We start from the raw sequence: 13427 nt of genomic DNA, 5'->3' as shown, positions 1-13427 counted from the left end.
AAGTCTCATTGAAGATAAAAATTTCCCATTGTTTCTCATCCAGAAAGTATGATTCTTATCTCCTTTCACCTTCTACTTTTTTTGCTTCAAGATCTTGGTTACTTCTCAGTCCATGTCATCACTAATGATTAAATCTTGTAAACTCAAATTGGTTTTCAGATTGTGGAAAATTATTTAGGATTGCCCTTATCCACATTGGATAATTACAGGTTAAATCATTTGATTAGGGTGAATTGGTACAAATAACGGCAGGGTCGTGAAGTTGGTCTTCATTGAGGTCAAACCCTGACTTTCCCTATAGAGTCTTGCTGTTTTGCGAAAGTATGCATTTGGAAACATTTGTAGGTGTTAATGGAGGACACCAAAGGAGTTGAGGAAAGAAATAGGAGACCTACAGTGGGATCTGGGTCCCAAGAGTAATGGCTATTCTTAGATCCTGTCCATATGACTTCTCCAACAGAAGTGCTGGGCTACAAAAAGGTTGGGTCTGGCCACAACTTTGGGAGTTCTGTGTTTGCCTTTGTGTCAGTTAGTCCATGTTTGTTCTTTGACTTGCACCTGTATCAGTTTCAGATTTGTTTGAAAAAGGAGATTTATAAATTTGATATTCAAATATACCACCATTCTGGAGTTGAAACTTGAACTCTCTTTCATACCTAGAAAAATTCTTTTCCAGGTACATCCTCAAGTATCTGGGTGTTACAGTTTCTTACCCATCTCCTAGAATAAGGTTTGTTTCATCTTCATCATCATAATCATCATCATAATTATTTTAAGTCACAGAGAAGTGTCTTGAAAAAACTGGCTCCTTTTATCTGGTACCCATCAGGAAGTATTTACTAAACTCTTTTGGGGGTATATTACTCTACTAAGTTAATGGAATAAAATAATGAAGAATAAAAACAACCCTATTTTCTTCTTGCTAGGACCTAAGGGTTTAATGACTAAGATAGTAATGTTAATTCATTAAAGTAATTTTAGAGGATCATACATGTGATGAGCTTTCAAGGTCTGATATACTTGATATACTTGTTTCCTGTGCTATCCCAGAAAAGTTTTTACTTATAAGGTTTTAGTTTTTATTTATGAGGTTGTAAGAAGATAGAACAACTCCAGGGTCTTTATGGAATTTTATTAAAAAATGATTTTCTCCAGCTCTTCTTCTGAAGTCTATCCTAAAAAGCCTTTGAACTCCCGAGCTTATTTCTCTGTATATGCATTCATACTGCAAGATATATCTTGTTTGACCCAGGAAATATTGACATCTTGGGTTTACTGTCTAAAGATCAAAGTTATTGTAACTGGTGACAAAACAAGCTGAATAGAGATTTTAGCCTCTCTTAGTTTTGATATTCCTGTGGTCTTTGTCTTTAGGCCAGTGTAAGTTCCTGCCAAGGTATCCTTTTGCTAAGCCTAAAATTCAGAGTGATCAGTCTGAGTTTGCTGTTGGGACAACTTGGGAATATGAATGCCTTCCTGGGTATGTCAAGAGGTCATTCTTTATCACCTGCCTAGAGACCTCCAAGTGGTCAGATGCTCAGCCAATCTGTAAACGTGAGTAATCAGTAATAGAAGAATCTTTGGGTCTATAGCATGTCTCTATGGGCTAACCTATTATTTTCAAGATAAAAGATGAGAAAGTAAGTAATCTCAAATGAAGGGGGCTGCTAGGTTCTCCATGTTTTCTTTTACTCCTAAGGGTATTAAGTATCATGTATTGGGGTTAAGTCACACAGCTGGCCAACCCTGTTTATCCTATAATCTTCATGACCTTGTTCTATGGTCTCTGTACTGTGTTACAGTTATCTTAGAAGTTAGTATACAAGGAATATTAGTTTCACCTCATATTAGTTTTCACCCAACTCAATTCAAGAAATATTTTTGAGTAACCACTGGCTATGAAGCATTAGGCTAGATGGTGGGGCTTGGAAGAGACATAAAAATTAACCTGCTAGTCTCTGTCATTGAGGAAGTCCTATAGTATTTGTAAAGACTGGTTTTTGAACAAATACTGTACTATGGTGTAATTGCTTTTATTTATAGAGATAAAATTTTATGATATAATAGAGAAGTAAATAATAAGTGCTATCTAGGAGAATAGAGAAATCTAGGCACTACAGACAGAGGAAACAGCATATGCCAACACATAAAGGTATGGAAGAACATGACGTCTCTGGAAAATAGGAAAATTCAGAGTGGTTAGAATATAAGGTGCATGGTGAGGAATAGTAGTTGATTAAGTGGATTGGAGTTTAAGTGTGGTAGGCCATGCATTCTTTTCCAATAAACAATGGTAAGTCAGTGTAAGTTTTTGAATGTGGGGAGTGGCATGACCACCTTTATACTTCTGAAAGATAATGTGTGCAGCAGCATAGAAGATATGCTGGACCAATGGCGACCAGCATTAGAAAGGTAAATTTTATTACTCGATGATCCAATGAGAGATTATAGTGGTGGCAAAATAGTTGGTTTGGAGAGAGATTTCTGGAATCCAGTCATGAAAACTTGGTGATCTATTGAATTAAGGGCAGGGGGTAGAGAAAATGAGTTACAGATAGGAAATGATGACTGTGAGGTTTTGTTTGTTCATTTGTTTGTTTGTTTTAAGCCATAGGACTTGGTAGATGTTGCCATCAACTGACAGAGTATAAAAAGGGGAAATAGAGATTATAAATTATGGTTGACTACAAATAATGTTTGCATCCATGCTCAGAAATATAGACTACATGCATTAAACAAATAGTGTTATGGAGTTGACTGATCCTTTGGAAGATAGAAGTTCTGTAAATGTCCCAAATTTCTTTGAATAAACATAAGTAAACTACTCAGCAAGTCCAGTCAGGTTGGAATTTAATGTAAAACACAAAACATTCCCCAAATCCCAGTCCCAAATCCTGTTTTGTCTTGTTTTCCCTTATAGGTAAATCATGTGTAAGTCCTAGAGAACTCCTCCATGGCTTTGTCCTTGCACCCAGGGGTATCGTGTTTGGGTCAACAATTACATATTCTTGTGATAAAGGGTGAGTCACCAGGAGACATCTCCAGAGTACATGGATATTAGAACACTAGTTTCAACCAGAAATCACCCATCTTCCAAAAGAGAGCTGAGTAATTGCCACCCACCCTTAACCATAGATAAGTAAAAAGAGAATCACTTCTCTGATCTGCTCCAGAGGCAACTCTTCAGGATTACCCACTAGAGAGGATCCCTAGAAGAGAAAAAGGTTTGGGCTATTCTTCTTCCAATTTTAAATCTTCAGTGTTACTGACCAGGAGGTCAAATTTCATTTGTCTTTAGATTGTTGAATCTTTTGTATGAGTCCTTAATCTGTCACCATTATTTGTCATATATGATATTCTATTCTTTGCCATTCTTTCAGTGGAAAAAGAACTAAGCTTTCCTAAAATGTCCAGCTGGGAGATGATCACTCATCTCTTTGTCTTTAGATATCGACTCATTGGTGACTCCTCTGCCACATGTATTATCTCAGACAATATTGTAACCTGGGATAAGGACATGCCTTTTTGTGAATGTGAGTAGAATTTTCCCTTTATTGCACCTAGGTAATTCCTCTTGTCACCCTCCAAAGGGAAAGTGGGCCTCTACACATCAAAATAAGTGGGTTACACTTGGCTTGAGTAGTTCTGGACACAGATCTGTGGTTTATCTTCTTCTATGCCCCCAATCCCATTACACTTTCCTTTGCTTACTGTCCTTTGATGGTACATTATCTCATAGTGAATAAGTGCTCAAATCTAAAATATGCCACAAGATTACACACTGCCAACTTTATTCCATGCAAAATGTACACCACCCTAGGTGCCTTTTGTAACAGTTTATCTGTACTCTGGGGGTCAGGACTGGTGACCAGATCATATTTTTGTGGGTTTTTATCAGGCCAGTTCCATGTATCTTCCTACCTTGCTACTTCCCATTTAGAACCATCTTTGAGATGAGGATACAGAATTTCAATAATAGGGGTTAATTGTAGGCTAAGTGGAAGTTTGGTTTGCAAGAGTTAAGACAAAATTCCCAGAAGGTATAACATTTAAATGCCTTCTCTCTTTTCCTATCTACCCCATCCTCCCCAAGCTATTCCTTGTGAGTCACCCCCAGCCATCTCCAATGGAGACTTTTACAGCAGCAGTAGCGAGGACTTTTACTATGGAATGGTGGTTACTTATAAGTGCCATGTTGGACCGAATGGGAAAAAGCTGTTTGACCTCGTGGGTGAGAAGTCAATATATTGCACCAGCAAAGACAATCGAGTTGGCATCTGGAGCAGCCCTCCCCCTCGGTGTATTCATGTAGTCAAATGTCCAATTCCAGAAGTTGAAAATGGAATTATGGAATCTGGATTTAGACGCTCATTTTCCTTAAATGATTCTGTGATGTTTAAGTGTAAGCCTGGCTTTACCATGAAAGGCAGCAACACAGTATGGTGCCAACCAAACAGCAAATGGAACCCTCCACTGCCAAGGTGCTTCAAGGGTGAGTTGGGCTGAAACTTTGGGGTTCTAGAAATAAATTGAGACTTTGGGAGGAATAGATATATGGTACCTATGAGAAGAGGAAGATAAAGACAGTGAGTGTATGTAGTTGGGTATCCTGGTTAAAGAACTTAAAAGTAAACTTTGAAAGTAGTATCTAAATGTAGAAGAGCTGGGAAATTTACTATATTCTGGGACAGTGCTAGATATGCATTAATGTAGGGGAAATTAGAAGACACTTAAAAAAAAAAAAGCAGGTAGTACCAGAGCTAATGATCAGAGATTTTTATATGATTAAAATCATATGTGATTGCCAACAAACACATGAGATTGCCAACAAACACATGAAAGAATGCTCAATATCATTAACCTTTAGAGAAATGTAAATCAAAACTACAATGAGATATCATCTCACACCAGTCAGAATGGCCATCATCAAAAAATCTACAAACAATAAATGCTAGAGAGGGTGTGGAGAAAAGGGAACCCTCTTGCACTGTTGGTGGAGAACAGTATGGAGGTTCCTTAAAAAACTACAAATAGAACTACCATGCGACCCAGCAATCCCACTACTGGCCATATACCCTGAGAAAACCATAATTCAAAAAGAGTCATGTACCAAAATGTTCATGGCAGCTCTATTTACAATAGCCAGGACATGGAAGCAACCTAAGTGTCCATCAACAGATGAATGGATAAAGAAGATGTGGCACATATATACAATGGAATATTACTCAGCCATAAAAAGAAACAAAATTGAGTTATTTGTAGTGAGGTGGATGGACCTAGAGTCTATCATAGAGAGTGAAGTAGGTCAGAAAGAGAAAAACAAATACCGTATGCTAACACATATATATGGAATCTAAAAAAAAAAATGGTCATGAAGAACCTAGAGGCAAGACGGGAATAAAGACACAGACCTACTAGAGAATGGACTTGAGGATACAGGGAGGGGGAAGGGTAAGCTGGGACAAAGTGAGAGAGTGGCATGGACATATATACACTACCAAAAGTAAAATAGATAGCTAGTGGGAAGCAGATGCATAGCACAGGGAGATCAGCTCAGTGCTTTGTGACCACCTAGAGGGGTGGGATAGGGAGGGTGGGAGGGAGGGAGATGCAAGAGGGAAGAGATATGGGGACATATGTATATGTATAACTGATTCACTTTGTTATAAAGCAGAAACCAACACACCATTGAAAAGCAATTATACTCCAATAAAGATGTTAAAAAAATCATATGTGATTAGATTTTATTTAAATGAGGATAAAATAAACTCTCAATCCTATTGGCCAGGCCAATGGGGGAAATGGGCTGATCAGAATTTGATTCAAATTACTATAGGTATTATACATTCTCCTATTGAAAAATGTAGGGTTTATGGAATAAGGCTAGAGTTAAGATCAAGTCACTTCCCCCATTCCCCCTTTTCCCCTTACTCTTATTGAGAAGTGCCTGACTTATTAAAAACCTGGCAACATTGGGAGCCCCCCCCCCCAACAAGGCTCAGAAACTTCATCCGTGGTTTGGGAAGCAGGAAGAAAGAGGAGATTTTTTGTGGTAAAAATGCATTATAATAGTTTGATTCCTTTGGCTACAACATTAGTGAGAGAGTATATCCATTTAAATGAAATGGGAAAATGATGAATGGGAATAATGTTTCTTGGCATAGATCAAGGTACAGAAGGAAGATAGATGCAAGGTTGATCGTGTCTAAAATATGAAACACATGTTAGCCCCACTGCAGCTCACCCAAAAGAGTGTCTGCCTTATACTTTGGAGAATTGACATGACCACCTTCATCCGACTCCTGCCAACCTCAAGTTGGCTTAGGTTGTAGAGAAGAAAGTTCTTATTTCAGAAATAAAAGGACTCTGGTCCTGTTCTTTTCTCAGGGTGTCTACCACCTCCACATATCTACCATGGTAATTATAACAAATTGGATGAGGAATTCTTTGCAGTTGGACAGGAAGTGTCCTACAGCTGTGAGCCTGGCTATACTCTCATTGGAACTAACCCTATGCAGTGTACATCCTTGGGAACCTGGAGCCATCCAGCCCCCAAATGTGAAGGTGCCTAAAGGTCTATTCCATCTCAAGGAAACTTAGCTGTTTCCTGACTCTTCATGTGCCAGCCTTGTCTCTTTTTTCCTAGCAAAATCATGTGATGCCATTCCAAACCAACTTCTCAACGGTCATGTGGTAGCTCCTCCTAATCTCCAGCTTGGGGCAGAGGTTGCATTTGTTTGTGATAAGGGGTGAGTGCAAGGTGATGGGGCCTGACTTGGGGCCTATGATCCATAGCTAAGCATTGCAAAGTGTGATCTTTAAAGGTAGTTAAAATTTTTTTCTCTCCTTTTCTTTACCCTTTATGATTAAGAATTCTGTTATTAAGCAAATTCCATTGATTTTCCCCAAATGTGTAAATTGTGCATGGCCAGCCAAAGCTGAGAATTATCCTTTCATCATTTGCAAAAGCAAAGTTTGGGCTCTGAAGTTAAGGCTTCTATTTTGGAGTCTGAATAGATGTTGGGGGTTCAGTAAGAGGGACTCTTTAAAGTGAGCTTAGGGAACAAAGTCTCTGATGTTTTCTTTACTAGGAACTTAGGTTATTTCCTTCTAATTGTCAAGAAAATCTTGACATTTGGATGCCAAAGAGGAAAGAGAGAATTCAAGAAAAGAACAGATCATTAGGACTGTTTTCTCTGTGTTTTCAGCTGGTCTGAAGGCCTCACATAGCTTAGCTGATTCACAATCTTAGACATTTTCCTTAAGCCAGAAATGCTTACAAAAATAGAGGCTATTAATACCATATACTTGAGAGAAGTGATGAATTCCATGCAACCGAGAATTAGTTTGTTCTGGTGATGATTTGCTACCCCTTATTGTTTAAGGTACCGGTTAAATGGCCAATCTTCTAGTCAGTGTGTCTCAGAAGGAATGAGAGTACTCTGGAATAATAAGTTTCCTGTCTGTGAACGTGAGTAGAAAGCAAAAATAATCAAGTATGGATCGTGCCTCTTGATTTTTGGTGTATTCTCATGCATTTATCAATTATAAAATCTTATCAATATGAACATATATATGCCACTCTTCTGTATGTTCTAGAATGCAGACAAAAACTAAATTTATTCAGTTGACTACATATGGTATTGAGTATTCTATGTGTATAAGGATAAAGGCTCTCAAAAATTACCCCTACTGAAAATGAATAGCACTGATGTGCTGAAATGGTTTGGCTGTGTCTTCTTATGCCATTTCCTCATCTGATGAGCAATTCTTGGAGCTAAATGGAAATCAACCAGAAGTTTTGGAGGTTGGCAATTTTTCCTTTATTCTAAGACTCACTCAGGAAAGGTGTGCATATACCAACGCAGCTATAAACAATTAATATTCTTCATGTCTATTAGGACAAATAAATAAAAGATATGAGGTCACTATTCCAAACCTCTGATCACTTCCTGTGGGTCTTTCAAATGGGACCAGCATCAAAGGATGACAAATGACTTGCAGTGAGGCTGCAGTATCTTTTGTAACGGGACAGAATGTGGTCTCACTACTTATAGCCCCAGCTGTGTTTTTGAAACAGGCACTGCATAATTAGTATGTTCCAGGTATTGTACTTGCCCCTTTCAGGTACTTTTATGTCACTGGATTCTCATTACAACCTTGAATTATACTAGACTAGAAAACCGAGGCTTAAAGAGGGTGAGACTTGCCTAAGGTCACACAGCTATTGAATGACTGTGGGGATGTGAAACCAGGTCTAATGAGCCCAGATTTCATTAGTCCATGGTGCCTCTCCACGTGTGATTAGTATGTCATTAATATATTATTTTCATGTACTGTTTGCCTTTTGTTTCATTATTAAAGTTGATTAGACACAGAACTATTCAATAAATTCTGTTTCATTGTTATTGTTTGGTCAAGATGGCTTATAGTCCTATATTGCTTTGTTTGCTGAGGATCAAGAGAAAGGTAAGAATTTAGGAACTTGGGGACAGGCAGGGACTATGAGTAAGAAATAAATTATACAAATTTCTAAGTCTATTTCTGAAAAAGTGACACGACCTATATTTGGACTTTTATCTAAATTTGAATCTTATTGTCATGATCAGTATGACCACATATTTTCTTTTCTACTTTGCAGGGATTTTTTGTGACCCTCCTCCTCCTATCAAAAATGGGCGGAATAGTTATCATTCTGGTTCCATAGCTGTTAACGCTGTGGTGAGGTACAGCTGTTTGGGTGCCTTCCGCCTCATTGGAGAAAGTATTCTTTTTTGTATAACTAAAGACAAAGTGAATGGAATCTGGGATAAAGCTGCTCCTATATGTGAATATTACAATAAAAATTCTATTTGCTCTGAGCCCATAGTACCAGGTGGATACAGAAATAAAATGTCTAGACCACCATACAGACATGGTGATTCTGTGACATTTACCTGTAATACCAACTTCACCATGAAAGGAAACAAAACTGTTTGGTGCCAAGCAAATAAAACATGGGGGCCAACACCACTACCAACCTGTGAAAGTGGTGAGTAGAATGAAAATAAAACTGATTCAGGAGCTTGGAGCCTCGCATTTCTGTGCAGATTAAGTTTGGTATCATTCTGAAGGAAGAACAGTGTGGATGTGTGAGTGGTAAGGGTGGAGGGAGGAAGCAACGGAAAGGGTGAAAAGTATGGTTTCCTGGCTTTTTCTTGGTTGTAGAGGGATATAAATATTCATTCAACAAACATCAGTAGAGCAAAGAATTTTAAAGTATAATGGGAAAATCTAACTAAACACACCTAATAATTGAATGGAATAAGTCCCACAAGGATGGGGGCCAGAATTTGTTTGGACTGCGGGAATTGGGTTTTACAGTTTTCAACTGCATATCTGGGTTATTGTTAAAATGAGAAGAAATGTGGGCTCTAATAGCAAAAACACAATGAGTGGATTTAAAATTGATCTACAAAAGCTGTTAGTATAGTCTGGCAGAAATGATGTGCTGCTCTCTTTGGCCTCTATAAATGCTTTCTGAGTGATCCACTATTTTTCAAACTCATGTCCTAAGCCATAACATTTCAAATCAAGTAACTTTGAAAATAAGAAGTACTGTAAGCTCTTCCTTTCCTTATAATTTGGTGTGGTTTATGTTGCTGCTGAACTCTAAATCTGAATTTCAGTGATGTAATTATGGGAACTGGCAATACATGACAAAAATTATACCATCAAAATAAGGTATTTATTTTCTTAATAAAGAACAATATTGATAAATTCTAAATTGATTAAAGAGTTGAAAAAATTACTATTAGAAAAATATGATTCTATCTATCTGTAAACAGATATATAATCTTGGAGGAAGGGAAGATCTGAAGATAGTCTCAAATGGGGTGACCATGAAAAACAATTAAAGATTATAGATAGGATTAAAGATTATAAAGATTTAGATAGGCCTATATGTATTGACATGGGAAGATATAGATTATTAAGCAAATAAAGCAGGGCCTAGAATAATATGTATTGAGTATACATACACACCCAAAATATGTGTATAGATATATCACGTATAGGATCCAAAAACACTATATTACTAGTATCTGGCAGGATAACTCCATAAATAACAACATGCTACTTTTGGAGCAGAAAATAAGCTTAAGGGTAGAATGAGAGTATGAGTGAAAATGGACTTTTTTTTGGTAATTGAAGTTTTTCACACTGCAAATGTGATTCATAAAGTGTAACTAAAAATAAAAAATAATGTACTATTTGCGGTATAAAATGGATATAATTAAACCATACCTGTTTGATCTTTAAAAGACTGAGTCGAAAATTAATGACGACTGCTTAGCATAGACCATGTATCATTTATTTGGATGTATGTACTAAGTCAAAATACAGACTGTGAAGGAGCTATCTGATGACCTTTTTCCTAATGTGTGTGTGTAAAGATATCCCCCTGGAGTGTCCATCACTTCCCACAATCGCCAGTGGGCATCACACAGGGGAGAGTGTTGATTCCTTTGCCCCAGGATTGTCTGTGACCTACAGCTGTGAACCTGGTTACTTGCTTCTTGGAGAAAAGACCATTCGCTGTCTGTCTTCGGGAGACTGGAGTGCTGTCACTCCCACATGTAAAGGTACCCTAAATTTACAATCAATGTTAAGAATTTGGGCTATTATGTTACTTGCCACACTTTGCTCATCTTTGGCTTGTTTTCTTAGAGGCACAGTGTGAACCTCCAGGACCATTTCTCAATGGGCAGTTAAAGAGGCCCACAAGTCTTCGGGTTGGTGCAACTGTGAACTTTTCCTGTAGTGAAGGGTGAGTGTCTAGAGGGCCTATGAGATTTAATTCATTTGACTTATGTGTGCATGGTGTGAACTGTGAAACCTGCAGAAGGCTTCTCTGTGACGGTCGATGGACAGCTTAAGGTTGTGAGAGATAATGCCAATAAAAGGAGTTGGTGCCCACAAATTAAGTGAATTTGGATTTTAAATAGAGGGTTTTGTTCTGCCTAATAGTTTTGAATGACCTCCCTTTGTCTCCAGGTATCGATTACAAGGCCAACCTTCTAGCCAGTGTGTAATTGTTGGACAGCGTACTTTTTGGACCAAGATGCCAGTATGTGAAGGTATGTTAAGTAACTGTGGTTTGCAACTAGTTCCTTGGCCAGAGGTTCAACAGGACACCACATTCTCAGCTTAACTGAAAGCGTTCCCTCCAGTTGTTACTATACAGGATCTTATAGAGCAAGGATCTCCCCCAGAGATCTTTAGATCTTTAAGGGATATGTTCTTCACTGAAACATCCTTGAATTACCTCTTTATCCTTTGCTTACTCAAGTAAAACAGGGTTTCTAAGCTTTTCTTTCTCTGAAAGCTATGTACATTTGCCAGCCAGGCCATGCACATAAAGGAGATTATATACTTGGTAAAAGAAATCAAAGGATCAGCAAAGTAGATATATTAAGGAATAAAGCTTTAAATCATACTTTCTGAATTATATTGCTATAGCCGCTTTGACAGTTTCATTACAGATTCCAATATTACTGTCCCTGAACCCAGGATGTGAGAGTGGCATGTAGCAACATCCGAGACATTCTTTGTTTGTAGTACAGTTGGAATCTTGTCATCTCTCTCTGTAATTTCCTAGAAATTCTTTGCCCACCACCTCCTTCTATTCTCAATGGAAGACATACGGGCAGCTCTTCAGTGAATGTTCGGTATGGAAGCTCAGTCACTTATACCTGTGACCGGGGCCCAGAGCAAGGAGTGAACTTCATCCTCACTGGGGAGAGAACTATCCATTGTACCACTGATAGTCAGAAGACTGGGACCTGGAGCGGCCCTGCCCCACGCTGTGAACTTTCTGTTTCTGAGGTTCGGTGTCCACCTCCCCAGATCCTAAGAGGCCAAATATCATCCGGGCAGAAAGATCAATATTCCTATAATGACACTGTGGTATTTGCTTGCGTATTTGGCTTCACCATGAAGGGCAGCAAGGGAATCCGATGTAATGCCCAAGGCACATGGGAACCATCGGTACCAGTCTGTGAAAAGGGTGGGTATTCCAATGCTTGGAACAGGTGCCACTGATTCATCCTTCTGAAGCATTAGAGAAGGGGTTATGGAGTTCAGCAGGGCGTTGTCCAACTTCCAGTCCCCTCAATTTTACAAAATATAGTGAAGATAAATTATAGAGAAGGCTTTTTAAACACTGTCTCCCATTCATTTTGTAGGATTATCCTTGGGGGGAAAAATCATTAGGGACCACGAAGTTGCCTATTTCTTTAAAGGGAAAACAACTGGGAAAAAATGTTTGTCTTAACAGTGATTTCTTAAAAGAAAAGTGATTTTGACTTCAGCAAAATAACCCTACAGATAGGTCAGAATCTCCCATTCGAAATGTACAAGATGATTCCTTGTACAACAGAGGAATTGGAGCACCCAGTGGGAATGGAAAAAAAAAAAATCTGCAGCTGCCTAAATGCAGAAAAAAAATTGACAACCACTGGTCTAAAATTACCCAAAATTGGGCTGCAAGATTACTTCTGTACTGTACAACTGCCACCAGAGTGGAATTGTAGCATAAATGTCACTTTCTTTGGCTCAGTTTCTTTCTATCATTGTTTACATAAGAAAAATTCTGTATCTTTCCTTTAGATTGTCAAGCTCCTCCTAAAATCCTCCATGGGCAAAAGGAAGATAGACACATGATTCGCTTTGACCCTGGAACATCCATAAACTATAGCTGCGACCCTGGCTATGTGCTGGTGGGAGAAGAATCCATACATTGTACCTCTGAGGGAGTGTGGATACCCACTGCCCCCACATGCAAAGGTTCCAGGCTTTGAATGTCGATGTTTTTTGGTTTTGAGATTGCCTTGAGTTGACTTCTCATCCTCCTCTCTTTTTTTAGTGGCAGAATGTGAACCTATAGGAAAGCAAGTCTTTAAAAAACCCAAGAACCAACTTATCAGACCAGATGTCAACTCTTCTTGTGATGAAGGGTGAGTGAGGACTGTCTCAGTCTGAACTAGGTTTGGCTTATCAGTTACATTGCAAGCTCTGTGTAGGAGTTAATCTCAAAGACCCCCCTTGTCACGTGTTCATGGAAGTGTGATCACTCTATTTTTCCATTAATGGAAACTATGCTGTGCAATGGGTGGGTTGTGCTGATGCTGGCTACGTTTTTGTTCCTATTGATTCCTGTACTGAAAGTAATGTGTCTGCGATTGAGTCAATAGCTCTTGCTTAGGTTAGTGGTCACCAGATGGCAAAATGTCATGACTCTTTGTCCCTAGGTACCGGCTAGGCGAGAGTGTTTATCAGCAGTGTCAAGGCACAATTCCTTGGTTTATGGAGATTCGTCTCTGTAAAGGTGAGTAGAAAAATAACAAAGAATCTTGAATAATGTGAGATCTATAAATATGAATAACAGA

At 38.5% G+C, this 13427-nt stretch overlaps 1 protein-coding gene across 8 annotated transcripts in view; it reads left to right on the top strand.

Moving 5' to 3' along the window:
* The window catches only part of CR2 (complement C3d receptor 2), a 34252-nt gene that overhangs the window by 4805 nt on the left and 16020 nt on the right, over nt 1–13427 (top strand). For 4 of the 8 annotated variants that reach the window (XM_036832089.1, XM_036832070.1, XM_036832079.1 and 1 more), the window contains exons 2-16: nt 1375–1554; nt 2921–3020; nt 3448–3533; nt 4094–4492; nt 6388–6564; nt 6647–6749; nt 7386–7471; nt 8642–9031; nt 10434–10622; nt 10708–10807; nt 11035–11117; nt 11639–12046; nt 12649–12825; nt 12905–12995; nt 13290–13366. In XM_036832089.1, coding sequence (XP_036687984.1) covers nt 1375–1554; nt 2921–3020; nt 3448–3533; nt 4094–4492; nt 6388–6564; nt 6647–6749; nt 7386–7471; nt 8642–9031; nt 10434–10622; nt 10708–10807; nt 11035–11117; nt 11639–12046; nt 12649–12825; nt 12905–12995; nt 13290–13366 — 2646 coding nt within the window. Of the gene's footprint in view, nt 1–1374; nt 1555–2920; nt 3021–3447; nt 3534–4093; nt 4493–6387; nt 6565–6646; nt 6750–7385; nt 7472–8641; nt 9032–10433; nt 10623–10707; nt 10808–11034; nt 11118–11638; nt 12047–12648; nt 12826–12904; nt 12996–13289; nt 13367–13427 lie in introns of those variants that run through there. The other 4 variants (XM_036832107.1, XM_036832106.1, XM_036832097.1 and 1 more) reach the window with 3 other exon arrangements.

This window comes from Balaenoptera musculus, chromosome 1 (genome assembly GCF_009873245.2).
Source record: "Balaenoptera musculus isolate JJ_BM4_2016_0621 chromosome 1, mBalMus1.pri.v3, whole genome shotgun sequence".
In the NCBI taxonomy this organism is placed as follows: Eukaryota; Metazoa; Chordata; class Mammalia; order Artiodactyla; family Balaenopteridae; genus Balaenoptera; species Balaenoptera musculus.
This window is presented reverse-complemented; position numbering and strand designations above follow the sequence as displayed.